Source organism: Drosophila simulans, chromosome 3R, assembly GCF_016746395.2.
Source record: "Drosophila simulans strain w501 chromosome 3R, Prin_Dsim_3.1, whole genome shotgun sequence".
In the NCBI taxonomy this organism is placed as follows: domain Eukaryota; kingdom Metazoa; phylum Arthropoda; class Insecta; order Diptera; family Drosophilidae; genus Drosophila; species Drosophila simulans.
In genome coordinates this window covers 2919631-2934855 of record NC_052523.2, presented here as the reverse complement: position 1 = coordinate 2934855, position 15225 = coordinate 2919631, and the positions used below count along the sequence as shown (strand labels likewise).

General features: G+C 43.7%; 3 protein-coding genes across 6 annotated transcripts in view; 1 reads left to right on the top strand and 2 right to left on the bottom strand.

Annotated features, from left to right (window-relative positions):
* Positions 1-276: 276 nt before the first annotated feature.
* On the bottom strand, positions 277-1919 carry LOC6726972 (zinc finger and SCAN domain-containing protein 12). The gene is made up of 4 exons (XM_016176205.2): positions 1617-1919; positions 941-1557; positions 749-883; positions 277-685 (listed from the first exon to the last, which is right to left on the bottom strand). The coding sequence occupies exons 1-4, from the start codon at positions 1758-1760 to the stop codon at positions 415-417; spliced, it is 1167 nt and encodes a 388-aa protein (XP_016033471.1). The 5' UTR covers positions 1761-1919; the 3' UTR covers positions 277-414.
* Positions 1920-2442: 523 nt separating this feature from the next.
* Positions 2443-9280, top strand: LOC6726971. Its single transcript, XM_016175885.3, has 4 exons — positions 2443-3880; positions 3944-4186; positions 4371-4806; positions 4862-9280. The coding sequence occupies exons 1-4, from the start codon at positions 3117-3119 to the stop codon at positions 7259-7261; spliced, it is 3843 nt and encodes a 1280-aa protein (XP_016033470.2). The 5' UTR covers positions 2443-3116; the 3' UTR covers positions 7262-9280.
* Positions 9281-9786: 506 nt separating this feature from the next.
* The window catches only part of LOC6726969 (histone-lysine N-methyltransferase, H3 lysine-79 specific), a 41020-nt gene continuing 35581 nt past the window's right edge, over positions 9787-15225 (bottom strand). For 3 of the 4 annotated variants that reach the window (XM_039295875.2, XM_044923456.1, XM_016176204.3), the window contains 2 exons: positions 14719-15195; positions 9787-12585 (listed from right to left, as the gene is read on the bottom strand). In XM_039295875.2, the coding sequence (XP_039151809.1) occupies positions 11567-12585; positions 14719-15195 (1496 nt within the window). In that variant the 3' untranslated portion in view covers positions 9787-11566. Of the gene's footprint in view, positions 12586-12967; positions 13507-14718; positions 15196-15225 lie in introns of all 4 variants that reach the window. The other variant, XR_005544335.2, reaches the window with a different exon arrangement.

Sequence of the window (15225 nt, the reverse complement as noted above, 5' to 3'; positions counted from 1 at the left end):
TCATTTTATTTACTCACGCCGTCATGAAGCCACCCATATTTATTGCATAATTTTCAGCATAGCTTTCCACGCACACAAGTTGCGAACATTGAAACAATTTTACCAACTAGTACAACTAGATTGGCAGTTTTCTTTCAAAAATATGGTGCGGTTGCGTTACATCATTAAAATGTAAGAATTTTCTATATCAACATGTTTTAAAAATGTATTGCAATTATCAAATAAATTGAATTGTTTAACTTATTGCACATTCTGCTAAAACAAACAAGTTTGATATTTTACTTTTAACAAAAATAACCTTTATTTACGTATGAAGTTTATTCTTACAACTACGCTATTCCTTAGCGTTTAAACTAGTACTACTGATTATATGGGATTATATCTTATTAGTAGACTCTACTGGATTTGATTGCGTCAGTGAGCTTGAATTCGGATCTCGTTCCCGCCGCCCTGCTCGGCCACCATTTCCAACTTCATGCTCTCGGCCAGCATTACGGCGTTCTGGTGCAGTTTGGTCTCCTCGTGCTGGCGCATGTGATGCATCAGACGGAAGTCCTTGTTGCAATATTCGCAGCGGTACAGTTTGATGTCCGAGTGGATGAGCTCGTGCTTGGTCAGGGAGTGAGCGTAGGCGAACGCTTTGTCGCACACCTTGCACACGTAGGGCTTGATGCCACGGTGAACACTGATCGGAGGAATAAAATTAGTTATGTCTGGCCCATTTTGAGGCTTCTCCATTTCTACTCACTTTTCATGAGACTTGAGAACACTTTCGTAGAAGAATTGACGACTGCAGAAGCTGCACTTATATGGTTTGCTGCCCGTGTGGGAGTACATGTGCTTCCTCAGCTGCTCGCGCACCTGGAACTTGGCATCGCACAGTCTGTGAAGGCGGGAGTCGGGTTAGCGATTTAACTTCAAATTTACCGACTGCACTTACTCGCAAGTATATTGGCAGATGCCGTCGTGGCGTCTGCGATGCTCCATCATCCGGCCGCGCTTTTCGTAAAAGTTTCCGCAGACGTCGCAGATATAGCCGCCCTTCTCAGTGCCGTCCGAAGTTGTTAGGGAGTTTAATCCACGACGGACCCGGCCGCGCCCGGCCTTCAGGCTTGCCTTGGCCGCCTCCTGCAGCGCCAACTGCTGCGACGGTGTCTCTTCGAACTGCTTCTCAGTCTCAAGCACGATCTCGGTCTGATCGGAGCTCATCTCGATGGTGTAGTTGTCCTCCAAGTACTCGATGGTGTCGCCAATGCACTCCTGCTGATCGCTGGTGTCCACCTCCAAGTACTCCTCCTGCCCCTTTTCTTCCTGGTGCTCCTCTTCCCCGGTGGTGGTCTCCTCCACGATGTACATATCCTCGTCGCAGTGCTGCTGCGAGCCGTCCTCCTCCTTGATCATCATCACATCTGATTCGTCCAGCAAGCCCACTTCACGGCAGTACTCCTCGATCTCCATCTGCTTGCGCAGCGCCTTCTCGCGAAACTGGTAGGCCATGTTGAGTTCCACCTTGCAGGACCTGCAGATGCCATCGGGTATGTGTTCTCTGTCGTTCAGCTGCAGGATGGATGGATGGATGAATGGTCAGTTCGCATTGCGATTAGCGATTCACTTACATTGCTGTAGGAGACTCCCAAAAGTTGAATCAACATCTCGTTCGGCGACTCCTCGCCTTCCTCGCGGATCTCGTCTAGGCGCTGCAGTCGCTCACTGGGCTCCAGGCAGACCCGGCACGTCTGTGGGGTAAGCTCGACGCGCATTCTGGAATCCTGCTCGAAATTTAAATTAAAAAACCGCTCGCGTAGTATTTTAGTGTTAAAATTTGTGTTGCTAAAGTGTTGTGTAAAGCGACTGAAAAAAGAAACGCAAAGACATCGCCATTTTCCTTACCAGGGCTGCATAGCATCGGCGGACACGATGTGGTTCATTTCGCTGGTTCCGGGAAGCGGATTAAATAAGTTAGATTTTTAGTTAAAAATCTAAAATACATGTTTGTTGCTTATGACAATTTATTTTGCATATTAAATATTTTGGAAAAAATTGTTCTTTTAACCGTTGCTAACCGATAACAGATATATTTAATTTAGAATTTATTTCAAATGAGTTTAAAAAACCCAACGTATATAAATAATACAACGTATACAAATAAAGGAAAATTGTCTATTCCGCAGTGTGCCTAAAAACACAAACAACTTGTAAAAACAGAAATAAAATATTAATAATTCAAAAATACTTTGTGAAAACATATATATATATATATATATATATATCTATATCTTTTATATATACATATATCTATATAGAGTAGAGAATTCGATCATACAAATACCAACGACTTACATTAAATATTATTTATAGAAACGACAAATGCGTTTAAATTTGCCTTATCTTAAATAAAAAATATTATGTATAGCGATTAAATTTAGCTAGGAACCAGTTCTATGGTTCACTTTTTTTGACTTGTAACGATAACGATAACAGCACGATCACTAAAAGGCGAACGTTGCATGCTTATCATAAATAAGCGAACATTGCGTATGGTGAACCAGCAAAATGAATAAAAATTATTAGTAATTCACTCATTTATTTAAGCGAAATCGCAAATACAACACCGTGTTTACATCCGAAAGCTCTGGCAAAAAAAGCACATTTCTCAATGCAGCAGTCTGGCAACGCCACATATTTTTCGAGACGCAGAACGCAAGATATTTTCTTATCTCTCGTTAAAAAATGGATTATTTCGGTTCAATCGGTGCGTATCTGGGAAAATCGCATGCTCGTTGGCAGTAAAGAACGCCACGCACTTTCACGTCCCACGCCCCGCGCACTCCCGCCTGACGGGAAAATGGGAAAGCAACTTTATCTGGCATCCGTATCTTCGTCCGTCGCTGCCGTCAAAATGTTCGTCGCGCCAGTTATCGACTCGGCAATCTCCATCTCCTAAGGCACACACACACTCAATAGAACGCAGTCCAGCACTCACACAGGCAGCCACCTACGTAACCTGCCAGCGGAAGCGCCCTTAATCTTGGCCAGAAACCACAGCAGGCAGACAACAGCGAAGGAGCAGCAGCAGGCGGAGGGAAACGGAGGCGCCGCTAGCACTAGCACCTAACATGTCCGAGAAGCACGGCCAGCTGGGTGCGCAGTGGACGAAATCAGCGGCGCCAGCAGCAACAACAGCACCAGTCTCCAATTCCATTCCCATACCTCAACCGATCCCCGTGGCACTACCACTCCAGAAACCCAACGCCAATCCCTATGGGAACTGCAGTCTACAGCCCGCGGACATAGTCTACAGCGCAACCAGATTTCAAGGACCTGCTATCCATGCCAAGGGCTCCCCTTTGACCATTACGCCCGTGGGCCCTGTCGGCGGAGCACCTGCCTCCGCCCAGATCTCGCCCACGAGTCACACCCATGTACCTGTACCTGTAGCCACGCCCAGCGGCTTTGTGCCGCCTCCGTTTTCCAATGCCGCCAGCGCCAGTGGAGGTGTCTCCACTTCCGTGCTTACTCCGAATCCCTTTGCCACGGCAACTGCAAATGCTGCTGGCCTGGCCTTTGCCAATGCCTTCAACTTTAGCACAGCCCAGCAACTGGGTCTGGGCAAGATCATGCACGCCATGGGCGGAGCAACAGCGGGAGTGCCATCGGCGTCAGTACCAGTCACCACAACTCCAGTGACAGCTGCTCCTTCCGCCCCGACAATAGCTGGGCCACGGCATCCGAACGAGGGCGTGCCAGCGGCCAGTGGAGTGATAAACTCCACCATTGCTGAAAACGTAATGAATGCTTTAAGCAACTCCAACTCAGCGGGATCAGTGCCCAGCGAGGAGAAGATGAGAAGGGTGCTGCAGGTGATTGAGACCAGCTTGGAGTAAGTATTGCCTGAAGAATCTTATGTTTATCCTGGCTAATTCGTGTGCGTCTTCCCGTTCAGCGACAATGCGAAGCTGCAGATTTCACAGATCCTAGAGCGCGTCTCGGGACTAAAGCCCATTGAGAAGCTATTCCTCTATCTTCGCTTGCCTGGCGAGTGCGCAGACACCGATCCGCTGAGGCAGCCACAAAATCCACTGGGAACGCGCTCCGAGATTAACCATACCATCAATTGGGTGCGTTCCCATCTGGAGCACGATGCACAGGTGTCCATACCAAAACAGGATGTGTACAATGATTATATGTGAGTTCTTTTCATTCTTATTTGGAGCATTACTGAAACGAAGACGGTAACAGTGAAAATGTATTTCATTCATTTTCTTTCTCTTGGTTGGAAAGTCTAAATATAAACAAAAATACTATTACTAGCAGTATTTTTAGAATAGCCCTACAAAAAAGTAATACTTGGTTTCACCATTCATTTATAGAGCTTATTGCGAACGGCTCAGCATCAAACCTCTGTCCACAGCAGACTTCGGCAAGGTGATGAAGCAGGTATTTCCGGGCGTTCGTCCCCGGAGATTAGGAACGCGTGGAAACTCTCGCTATTGTTATGCGGCGATGCGGAAAACGACCAAGTTGACGCCCCCGCAACTGCCGCAGCTGTGCAAGACGGAACAGATCTTAGCAAGTGATTCCAATTCGGACCACAGTCAGCTAACTAGTGCCTCCAGTTTGGGTGGCTTACCATCGACAGGAGGTGACTCTGAGTGCTGGGATGTGGTGCGCAGCTGGGCAGAAAAATTGCTAAACACTAAGCTGGAGAGTGTGGCGGATCTAAGCGCCCGTATCAAGAGCAACAATGCAACAGTTTCTACAAAAAAATACACTCCTCGGGAGCCCAAGGAGAAGCGAGTTTTAGCAGTAAGTTTCAAAATATTCCCAAATTAGAGATTCCTAATGCAGTATTCCTTAACAGGACATTGGCCCTTTGAAAAAGCGGCGCAAAAAGAAACGCAAGGGATCCACATCCTCGGAATCTAGCTGCAATCAATTGGTAACTGGCCAAGACGCGGGTAGCAGCCAGGAGGCCAGCGACGAACAGATAATGAAGATCAAGCAGGAGATCATCGACTCACCCATTCATCCCCAGCAGCCTCCAATAGGTTATCTACAGCAGGTAACGCCCATGAACCTAGCCACAGACCAGCGAAGCAGTAGCGCTGTCCGCAACCTCACGCCCAAAATCCTGGAGATGGGCTCGCCGGCCGTAGTACTCACCCAGCAGGAGGTATCCCCCACGGGCATCGTCATAAAAGACGAGGTGGAGGACTACACCTCTAACATCTTCTGCAAGAAGGTTTTGAAGGCGCAGCAGACAAAGGGATTCTGGGCGAATTCTCCAAGCAGTGGGACAACGAGCGGTGTTGGATTATTGGTTCCACCAACGATCACTACGACCTCGGCCACACCGCCACCGCCGAACTCTGGGACATCCCCAGTTCCGGGACCTGGACTTTCTATGGGCCCACCCTCACAGATGATGAGCACCAGTTCGGTGAGTCCGTCGAGCAGTGTGGACACCACACCTAAGGTGGCCTCCCGAAACCAAATGATGATTCTGAGAGCCAAGCGTTTGATGGCAGCGGAAAATGCTGCTTTGGCAGCCGCCGAAGACTCAGGACTGCCAGAGAATCTGGGACTGCCCAGGGAGCGAGTGATAAGTATCTGTAACATGGACAAGCACGAGCTGGATGACTACTTTCTACCTGGCGAGGACGAGGAGAACTCCGAGGAGCCCGACAACGAGCTGCTCCAATATTTTCAGATGGGAGACGCTGAGGAAAAACAACTGAATTCCTTGGATGCTGCCGAACAGAACAAGAATCCACAAGAGCCACCGACGATGGGCTCTGCGCCGGAGGCGATGCCCGCCCCCGGACGCGGAGCAGCAGTCGTCGCCGCTGCAGCAGCGATGCTGGCGCCGGTGCCGGCACCTTCGATGTTGCCCGCACAGGCAGGAGTGGGTTCTGCCTCAGCGTCTCTGGCCCTAATGTCAAAAAAGCATCAACAGCAGCACCAGCATCAGAACCTGCAGTTGCAGCGTTCCAAGCAGCTGCCGCTTATCAGCAACAACAAGAGAAAGATCAGCCTCAGCAACGCCTCCAGCAATGGTAGCAACAAGAACTGCATTTTCCTACCCATTTCACCAAACACCAATGGATCAGTGACTACACCAACAGCCACAGGGTCGGCGAATCCCAGTCAAAATTGCTTCGCTAGTCCCGGCCTGACTCGGATGAAGCAAAGACCCAACTTGTTGAGCAAGCAGCAATCACTTGACTGCGACAACCGCGATCCCATGATAGGGGCTCATCGCAAGGGTCGAGGCTATGTGTACAGCTACCCTACAAGCACGTCTGCCTCCGCGCCACCGAGTCCATCGATTCTTCCCCAATGGATGTGTAGAAACTGGTCGCTAGGAGGCGGCAATACATCCAGCTTTGCAGACAGCAGCCACAGTGCTGATCCGCTGGTCAATCAGAACTCAATGGATCTGGAGACGAGTCTGGCGCTCACGGGAGAAAATGAATTAGATACGTCGGAGATGCAGCGCTCACAATCGGTGCCGTTGTCCCAATTGCAACGAAGAGGCAGCCAACAATCGCCAAGCTTGAACTTCTACTCGGAGAACAGCAACAGTCAGCAGTCTGCGCCTCTGAAAGAATCAGGATTACTGTACGAGGAAGTGGAAGTAGACTCGCTTCTCTCCGCGAATTTCACCAGAAAGTTTAACAGCATAACCCAGCACACAGCAACAACATGCAGCTCCTCGGCGGGCTCATCTTCCGGTTACAGTAGTGGCGGTTCTGCGGGAATTGTTTCGCGATCAGTGCCCTCAACGCCACTGCCACATCAACAGCAAAACAGCCTCACATCGTTGAATGGCGGCGGCGGTGCAGCGTCCAGCGGAGGAGGTGTCATGGGAATTGGAAATGGAGGCAACTGTGGCGTCGGAAATGGCTTCTTCACCATCTCTGACTCGTTTAATTGGGAAGGATCTACGGCCAATAACAGTCAGCTGGGTTACGCACACTCCTACAGTGCCCGCAATTCACTGGACATATCCAAGTCTATGCCAACGACGCCCATTGCAACTCAACGTTTCCGATACAGTCCGGCGGAGGTGCACCGCGATTTCCTCATAAATGGCAACACCATCGATAGCTTACCTTCATCTGCCTTTGCAGGCGGAGGTGTTCCGACGGATCCTACGCTGGCACTGAGCACGGACACCCTCATCGACGACAGTGCTCCGAGCAGTGCCGATGTGGTTGAGGCCATGATTGGTGTCACAGGCATACTCGACGATTTTTAGAATTTGCATGAAGAGAAAGCCCAGGGGGAGATCGAAATATCAGAGCAGCAGGAGCCGGATGCGGTGGAGGAGAACGAGGTTCAGTCAGCTGCAAAAGAGGATGCCAATGTGGTGGCCTGCCTGCTCCAGCATGTGGACCAATTGTAAATCCCACTATCATCCGCCTACTGCCGTATTGATGTCTCGTTTGATTAGTTTGTGTGTTATCTATTAAGTAGTCCTTTATTATTGTTCCTGTTCCGAGTATATGGAATTTCTGTTTGCCTAGTATGAACCGAAACTCGATATAATTCAGAAACTGGTTCATAAGCCCCTTGTCATCCCCCGAACATGAGCTTTCTCTTCGTGCCACGCGCTAGCTAAGAAACCCCCAACAAAATCCTATCTTCCCCCTGTTTAAACTAATCAACAGCTTAACTGTGCCTCTTATTGGTTTCAGAAGTGTCCAACATCATTAGAGGTGTGAGCTTGAGCCGACTTCTTTAATCTAACGTTACCCTCAGGCCTTGTTGTATGTATGCAATTGGCATATTGTTATAATTACTAAACAATAACATTAACACACTGATGACGATGGAGGGGCAGCCAGTCCGTTGCTGCCCCTACTGTATGTAGTGCATAGTTTTATTGTTGAACAACATTACAAATGAAACGAACTTAAAGTCTGAATGAAGGAAACGTGTGCAGCGGTTTTAAAAACGAAACAAATTTACAAAATGTATCTGTAAACGAATGTACATCTAGAACTATAGAACCAAACCTCGGCGCTCGACGAGTTTGTCTTCCTGCGATCCTCGGTTGTACATATATAAGTATATATATCTATATATTTCTAGAGGGATTTCCACGCGGATTTTAAAGTGGGTCGCAGGGAGCCAGTCTCAGTTCAAAATTGTCAAATTTAAATGTGTGTTTGTATGGTGTTGTAAGGTATCGAGAATAACGAGCTTCGTCAATTGTTCATCGACTGGTTGGGCTCCTAGGTGTAGTCCTTTGATTTTTCTTATCCAACTCCGATCGACATATTCTATTTGTTACACTATATCTTTATCTGTCTATCTTGAAAACGTTTAATTCTTCTATTAGTTGTAAGTGTTTGTTTGTTATAACTGTTTACTGTATTTGTTTAATTCGCGTTGCTCGGTCCGATCTGCGCTTAGTACTTTAGTTGTCCTGCAAATGAATTTCGCACATGTGTAATTCGAGTCTTCTAATGCCTGAATTTCTCGTTGAAATGTCGTTTCTTGTGCCCAGTTTACTAAAGTCTTTATTTTCGTTTTAGCGCTTTGAACAAAGTTTAGCCTTAAATCTTCTTATTCGTAATTCACATTGCAAATGAATGTTAATTTGTTTGTAAAACAAAGTAAAACATTACCGCTAACCTATTTTTGTTTTTAAACATGATTCCGCTTCTGTGACCAGATGTTTTTAAAAATGTAAAGAAAATAAATCATAAATGTGCCTCAGGCTTTATTGTAAAACAATTATATACCACAACAAAAATATAGATACAACCATACAAAAATGCATTAAAAACAAAAAGATAGCTACGTATACACACTTAAATAGATTATTAAACCGTTATACGAGTAAAATTAAATATACACTCATTTACAAAGGCAAGGATAGGGAATCAAATGAATTCGTTAGAACCTCAGATTAAACCATAAATGCATATTTATAGTCAACCGAAATACCAATACACAATAACCAGAACAGCACCCAGCCTAAAATAAACATTGTCAGCTGAATTCTAAAACTAAAAGCAAAACTTTAACGATTATTTATTTTTAAGCAGCGCCACCTACCCCGCATACCGCTTTGAACAACAACCAACAATATACGAGTAACAATAGCAATAGTCCTAAGCTAAATAAATAAAACATATTGTCACCGGGAACACTTTAGAGGAGATATATGCAATTATACAGAAACAATGCATTCAAGTTAAACGAACCAAAACTGTACTTTTTTATAAGATATTTGAATGACATAAAATACAGATAACAAAAACGAAAATGAAGAGTATTTATTGGTTTGGAAGTATGGCTTATGTTTTTTTTAGCTGTAAGGACATGGATATGCATTCTATAACCAAAGACATTCTGTGTTGAAACTCACAAGCTTGAAATTATTTCGAATTTTAAAGATACAAGGACTTCATGCTGAAGAAGTAATATGAAATGTTTGTAATTTAAAAGTAAAGTTAAACGAATTATAATACTAAAATAGTATAGGGTGCGGCTTATATCAGTTACTTGAATTATCGGAATTAACGGATTTTAAAACATGAATTCTCATCTGATGCGAATTTTCAAGATTTTTTTACCCGATGCTTTTAGAGTAAAAAGGTTTGCGAAATTCGTATAAATTCGTATTTATTAGCTGGAAGTAAGGGTTTTCAAATCTTCTTGATCAAAACCACATGGTGAGGGTACATGTCCGTCCGCTTGTCCGTCCGTTTGTCTGTCCGTATGAACGTCGATATATCGTCGAGTCCGACCCACATAGCATACACCAGGATATTCGTTAATTATATGTTAATATTTTTTATTAAACGTTTAGGTTTAAAATAATAATATGCAATTAATATTTGTTAAATATACATAATAATACCTTTAATTGTAATATGCGTGTGTGCTCACTTAATGTTTTCTTCTGTTTCTTCTCCATTCGATAGTTTTACTGTTACGTTCTTTCTTTGCGTTTTATACATTTTACATGTAAATTTAACTATTTAAGATTATATTATTTTATATGCATTTTACATGTTATTTATTTATTTGCTCAATAGCGCCAAAATAATATTTCATTTCCTACAACTTTTGTTGGGATCAGTATAATAATTTACGTATAAAAATCATTTTGCGCCTTGATGTACAAACTTCGTTCTTGACTGCATGTAGGTATTATTTAATTTACTCTTTTATTATTCATATATTACACTACGCTAATAGCACATTTGAAATTCCCTTTATTCGCTATAAGTACTGTTAATCATATAAGTTTTATAGTTCTTTATGTTTTGCTAAATATTTGTGGTTTATGCTGGTTTATTAAATGCTTGTAAATCATTTATTTCTCTGTTTACGGCTTAATTGGTTTCCTGATATTTTTAGCTCCCACACTGCTTGCTCGTATATAATATATATGTATGTATATATCTTGTATATGCCTGCTATAATATAATATAATTTATAAAATTGTTGTTTATCTCGCTGAGGTGGAAAATTCTTTAATTTATAAGGTTACTTGTTGTTCTGCTTTTGCTGCTGTTGCGGTTGCGAATGCATGTTACATGTTGCACGTTGCATGTTGGTTGTATACGTTACTAATTCCACTACTTCAGTTTAGTTTTATTGTTTTGCGATTATTATTTAAAGTATTTGTATATCCTCTGCTTGCTACTCGTACACCCCACTGACGACTATCTTTCTACACGCGAGTGGAAATATAAAAAATTAAATGTAATAAAAACGCCTAAAAACTTTCTAAAGATAACTTTAAATTGCTTGTGCCAAACTTGGATATACTTTCTGTATCGTAAACGTGCTGCCCAAAAATGTAAATACATTGCGCAAAGTAAATATTTGCTGCACTGACTTTTTTATTATCCTTATGTACATTTGATTAATGGAAGCAACTTCCCTTCAATCCACATCGTCGTCTCAAAAACTGGAAAGGGTTTGGAATTTTAGGGTTGGTCCCAATTCAATCTCGCGAAACTCGAACAGCAATTTTGTTTTACTTTTCTAGAACAAAAGCAAGCGATAGAGAAATAATGAACACAAAACTAAATCGGTGTAATTAGTTTACAATTTTATTTTGAAATAATAAAGACAAAACATTTAACTTATGGACAAACGTAATTAAACAATAGTTCAAATTAAATACATAATCATAATAATTGGTAATCGGTACAAAGAAATCAGTAACATTGTTCATCAGCAGTTGCGTTTTTTCCGGTTCAACGTTATAAAGTATTACGAAAAACGCGCCTAGCCTAATTAGCATTATTAATGAAATAAAAACACACTGGTGAAAGGGGTGGATAGCAATTATCAAATAAAACAAGGCAATTGGAGAGCTGGGCCTTATAATAAGTTAGCTAGTCATACACAATTCATTTAGTTAAAATTACAAAAAATCTTCATCAAATACATTATAATTCCGAGGATCCGGGATCCGATCCGTCTTGACCCATTTACAAATAATCTGGCTAAAAGCATGAAAGCATTGCATACTTTTCTGGATTTCTCTCCGACACGCTCCATTCAGCAAATTGAACTAAATTAGTTTACTAAATTAATTACTCGTTGTGGTGGTTGAGTTGTTGTTAATGTTCATGTTGTTACTGGCGGCCAGCAACTCGCCCGTTTGGCTCCGACTGTCCATTGACCAGTCCCAGTCCTTGCCCTTTGGCCGAAATTTGGAGGACTTGTGATGGTGCTGCTGCTGATGGTGCGGTGAAGACTTTTCCTTGGGCGACTTTCCCGGTTTTCCCAAGAGCGGTGCAGCTGCTCCGCCCACAGCATTGGCAGCATCCAAGTTAAGTGGCCCATTGCCCGCTGCATCTGCTGCCGTCGGCGGTGCACTGGAGTTGGAGTAGGCCAGCAGTTCATCACAGTCGTACTCCCAGTTTCTTTCGCAGAACTTCTTTTTGTAGTGCTTTTCCGAACTGGTCTTGGACTTGCGCTGGTACTTCAGAGGTATACCACCCAAGTCCCCGGACACGGGCGGCCCACTGGCCAAAGGTGGAGTGGCCACACTGGCTGCACTGGGACTGGGAGTTCTGGGCAATCCAACGTCAGAGAGTGGCGGCGACTCGATGGCACTGGGATCCACCGGCGACACGGTTTTCAGGGAGCTACCAGCATGCAGCGATGAGGATGCAGACGATTTCATGCTACTGTCGCTCATGTGATCGGAGAGGTGGTGCTGCTGCTGTTGGTGCTGCGCCTGCAACTGTTGCTGTTGCTGATGTGGGTGGCTGCCTCCGCTGCTGCCAATGCCAATGCTGTTGTGCTGGGCATGATGGTTGTAGAGGCTGTTGCTGCTGCTACCACCGCTTCCTATGGGCAGCTCCAGCTGCGAGGAGCTGGACGAGGTGGACAAAAATGTGCGCACCGCATCCGAATTGCTGCTGCTGTGCGTAATGCCCGAGTCCGGAGACGTGTTGCAACTAATCGAGGCCGGCACGGTATCGCCATCGATGCTTCGCCGTGTCTTATCCAATTCAGTGCTGGCGAAGGCCACCAGGCGGTCGAAACCAGAGCTGACCCGATGCTGCCAGTGGGTCTCATCATCAGCGGCAATAACATCATCTGTAGAGAATGACCATAAAATATTATTAGTTTTATCTCGCTAACGCGACCAGTACTTGTGCGAATTTTAGATTTGGTTTGGGTGATATGGTGATTTTCGGTGGAGTTTTGGAAAAGTCAATCGGGAAGGGTAACGATACACTGGCGATAACGCGTCTTGTCCTAAGCTTGTTTCATATTTAATTATCTTTTTTGGTACAGTTGCATTGCGCTTTGCGTGCAGGAGGGTATGTTCTTGTGTTATTTTGTTATTATGGGTGTTTTTGTGTTTTATGTGTTTAGTGTGGTGGTTGAATGTTGAAACAAAGGATTTACGTAATGAAAGTAAAATATATAAATCATAATTAAAAGAAAGAAACCAATTAGGCGCAACAGAACTTACCTCATGCTCGTTAAAATTTCATAAATTTTGTTCGGGATTTTTAAGTATAATTTTGTTTTTTGGCATATAAATTCTGTACTTTTTTTAGTAGGTAAATTATTAAACGCAAAAATTAAAAGTTGTCTTTTGTAGGTTGTTTCTGATTTGAAATCTTTGTTTTTCATCAGGTTTTTTGTACTCTGCTTATTATTTATGGTTATTACAAGATCGTATCTTCGCCCAACAACAAACATGTTTTCGGTTTTGCTTTTTGTTTAGTTTGTTTGAGGAATTTTGAGGTATGCAAGTCAATCAATCAATCAATCAATCAATTCAATTCAATTCAATTCAATTCAGTTCAATGCAAGTCAATTCAATGCAATCGATCATTGGTTATTGGGGTACTGTGGGGCAACTACTACTACTATCGGCCATAACATATCCGTTCAGATTCTGATTACTATGGGCAGCTGATAGTTTCGTTGGGCCAGACAAAGTCGTGCGAAGGCGACGTCTGGGATCGTAATTAGTTATAGTACGTTGCGTTGCCAAATCGTTAACTGTATGGAGTAGAGCATAATAAAGGGGATAATAAAGAAGGCTGGATAAGATGGGGCATAATTTGTTTGATTTGTTTGGTTTGGTTTTTAGCATTACCAATTTGCATTTGCAGATTTCTTCGAATTTTAGTATAATTGAAAATTAATTATGCATTAATAACATTCCAGGAGTTGCTTTTTTGGGTTAATTTTGAAATAAATGTTTGCTTATGGGGGTGTGTGTGTGTGTTGTATACTTATGTATGTTTTTTACAAGGAGCCATTCAGCTTTACACGGTTTTTTTGGTGTTTGCTGATGTCTCTGAGTGACTATTATATGCAGTGGGTATAGATGATTGATTTGGCATGACGCTTAGAATAAAAGTGGAGCTAGATTTATCTCAGCATGTTGAATGTTGTTGGCTTTGATTTTATGGTCGTTTACGTTTTTATATTGTACTATAATGTTTGTTGAGGCTTGTGGAAAGTGTACGTAAAGCCCAACTAAGAGCTTGGGAAAATGTAACCAAATTTCACTCGCGATACACTAAAAGATTTGTTCATTTACATTTGGTAAAATTCATTGATGGTCGCCGTCAGATTTCACCCTTTAAAGCTTACAAATTTCAATGTGGATGGCATAAAGTATACAAGAAGCATTAATATAAATCATAACAAAATAAAACAAAAGCAAGTCTACTAAAACAAAAACAAGCAACAATTACATTGAGGACTACAATAAATACAGACAAAAACCAAACTATATAGAACGAACAACAATTAAAATGAACGAGATGTGAGAAAAGATCATTTTTTGTGCATGTTGTATTTACAAAAGTCTAAGCATAGGTGGTATAAATGTATAATTATGTTCAGATGTGCATGTGTATGTGTAAAGCGTTTTGAAAGCAATTCATGGCGCGTCAGAGCTGGAATCAGATCCCGAGTGAGAGCTGGAACTGGACGATGAGGATCCGCTATGGGAACCTGCATCTTCGCACAACACTTCAACCTCTTCCGGCTCGAATTCTGAATCCGATTCCTGCTCTTTTCGCTTCATGGTCAGATCTTCTGCCACCGTTTGGGTGGCTAGTCGTTGGTATTTGTGCTGGTGAAGAATGTGTGGCTCTAGCGGGAATGCTACGTGTGCTGGTGGTGGTGGTGCTTGTTGTGATGCATATTTGGGTGCAGATACCCTGGTCGAGTTTTTTGCTTGGTCTACGTATAGCTTACCATCGTCGGCGGCATTGCCATTGCCATTGCGTTGTACGCCCAAAGTGGGCATGGTGCTGTGACCATGTCCAAGATGGGCTACACGCAGTTGCTGTTGGGTCAGCTGCAGATGCTGCTGTTGCTGCGATTGATGGTGATGCAGCATTTGCTGCTGCTGCTGTTGGTGATGCGACAGCTGCAAAGGCCTTTCGTCGCCCAACAGTGAATTGATCTCGGGACTCATCAGCAAAGGTGGATCCACGAGCAACTTTCCATTGTTGCTGTTGCTTCGACGTCCGCAGGACGATGAAGATGACGAGGGCGTCGGGGAGGGCGTGGTCGCATCATGAGCTGGCGGCGGAGGTAGCACTTGTCCGTTGGCGTACAGGTGGGCATGGGCATGCTGCTGCTGCGTCGTTGGCGGCTCGTAGTGGGCCAATTTCGAGGGACGTGGCGGTTGCTGATGCGGCGCCAGCGGTGAGCTGCGTTTTATCCCCACTGAAACACAATTAAGGTATTTAGAAACTG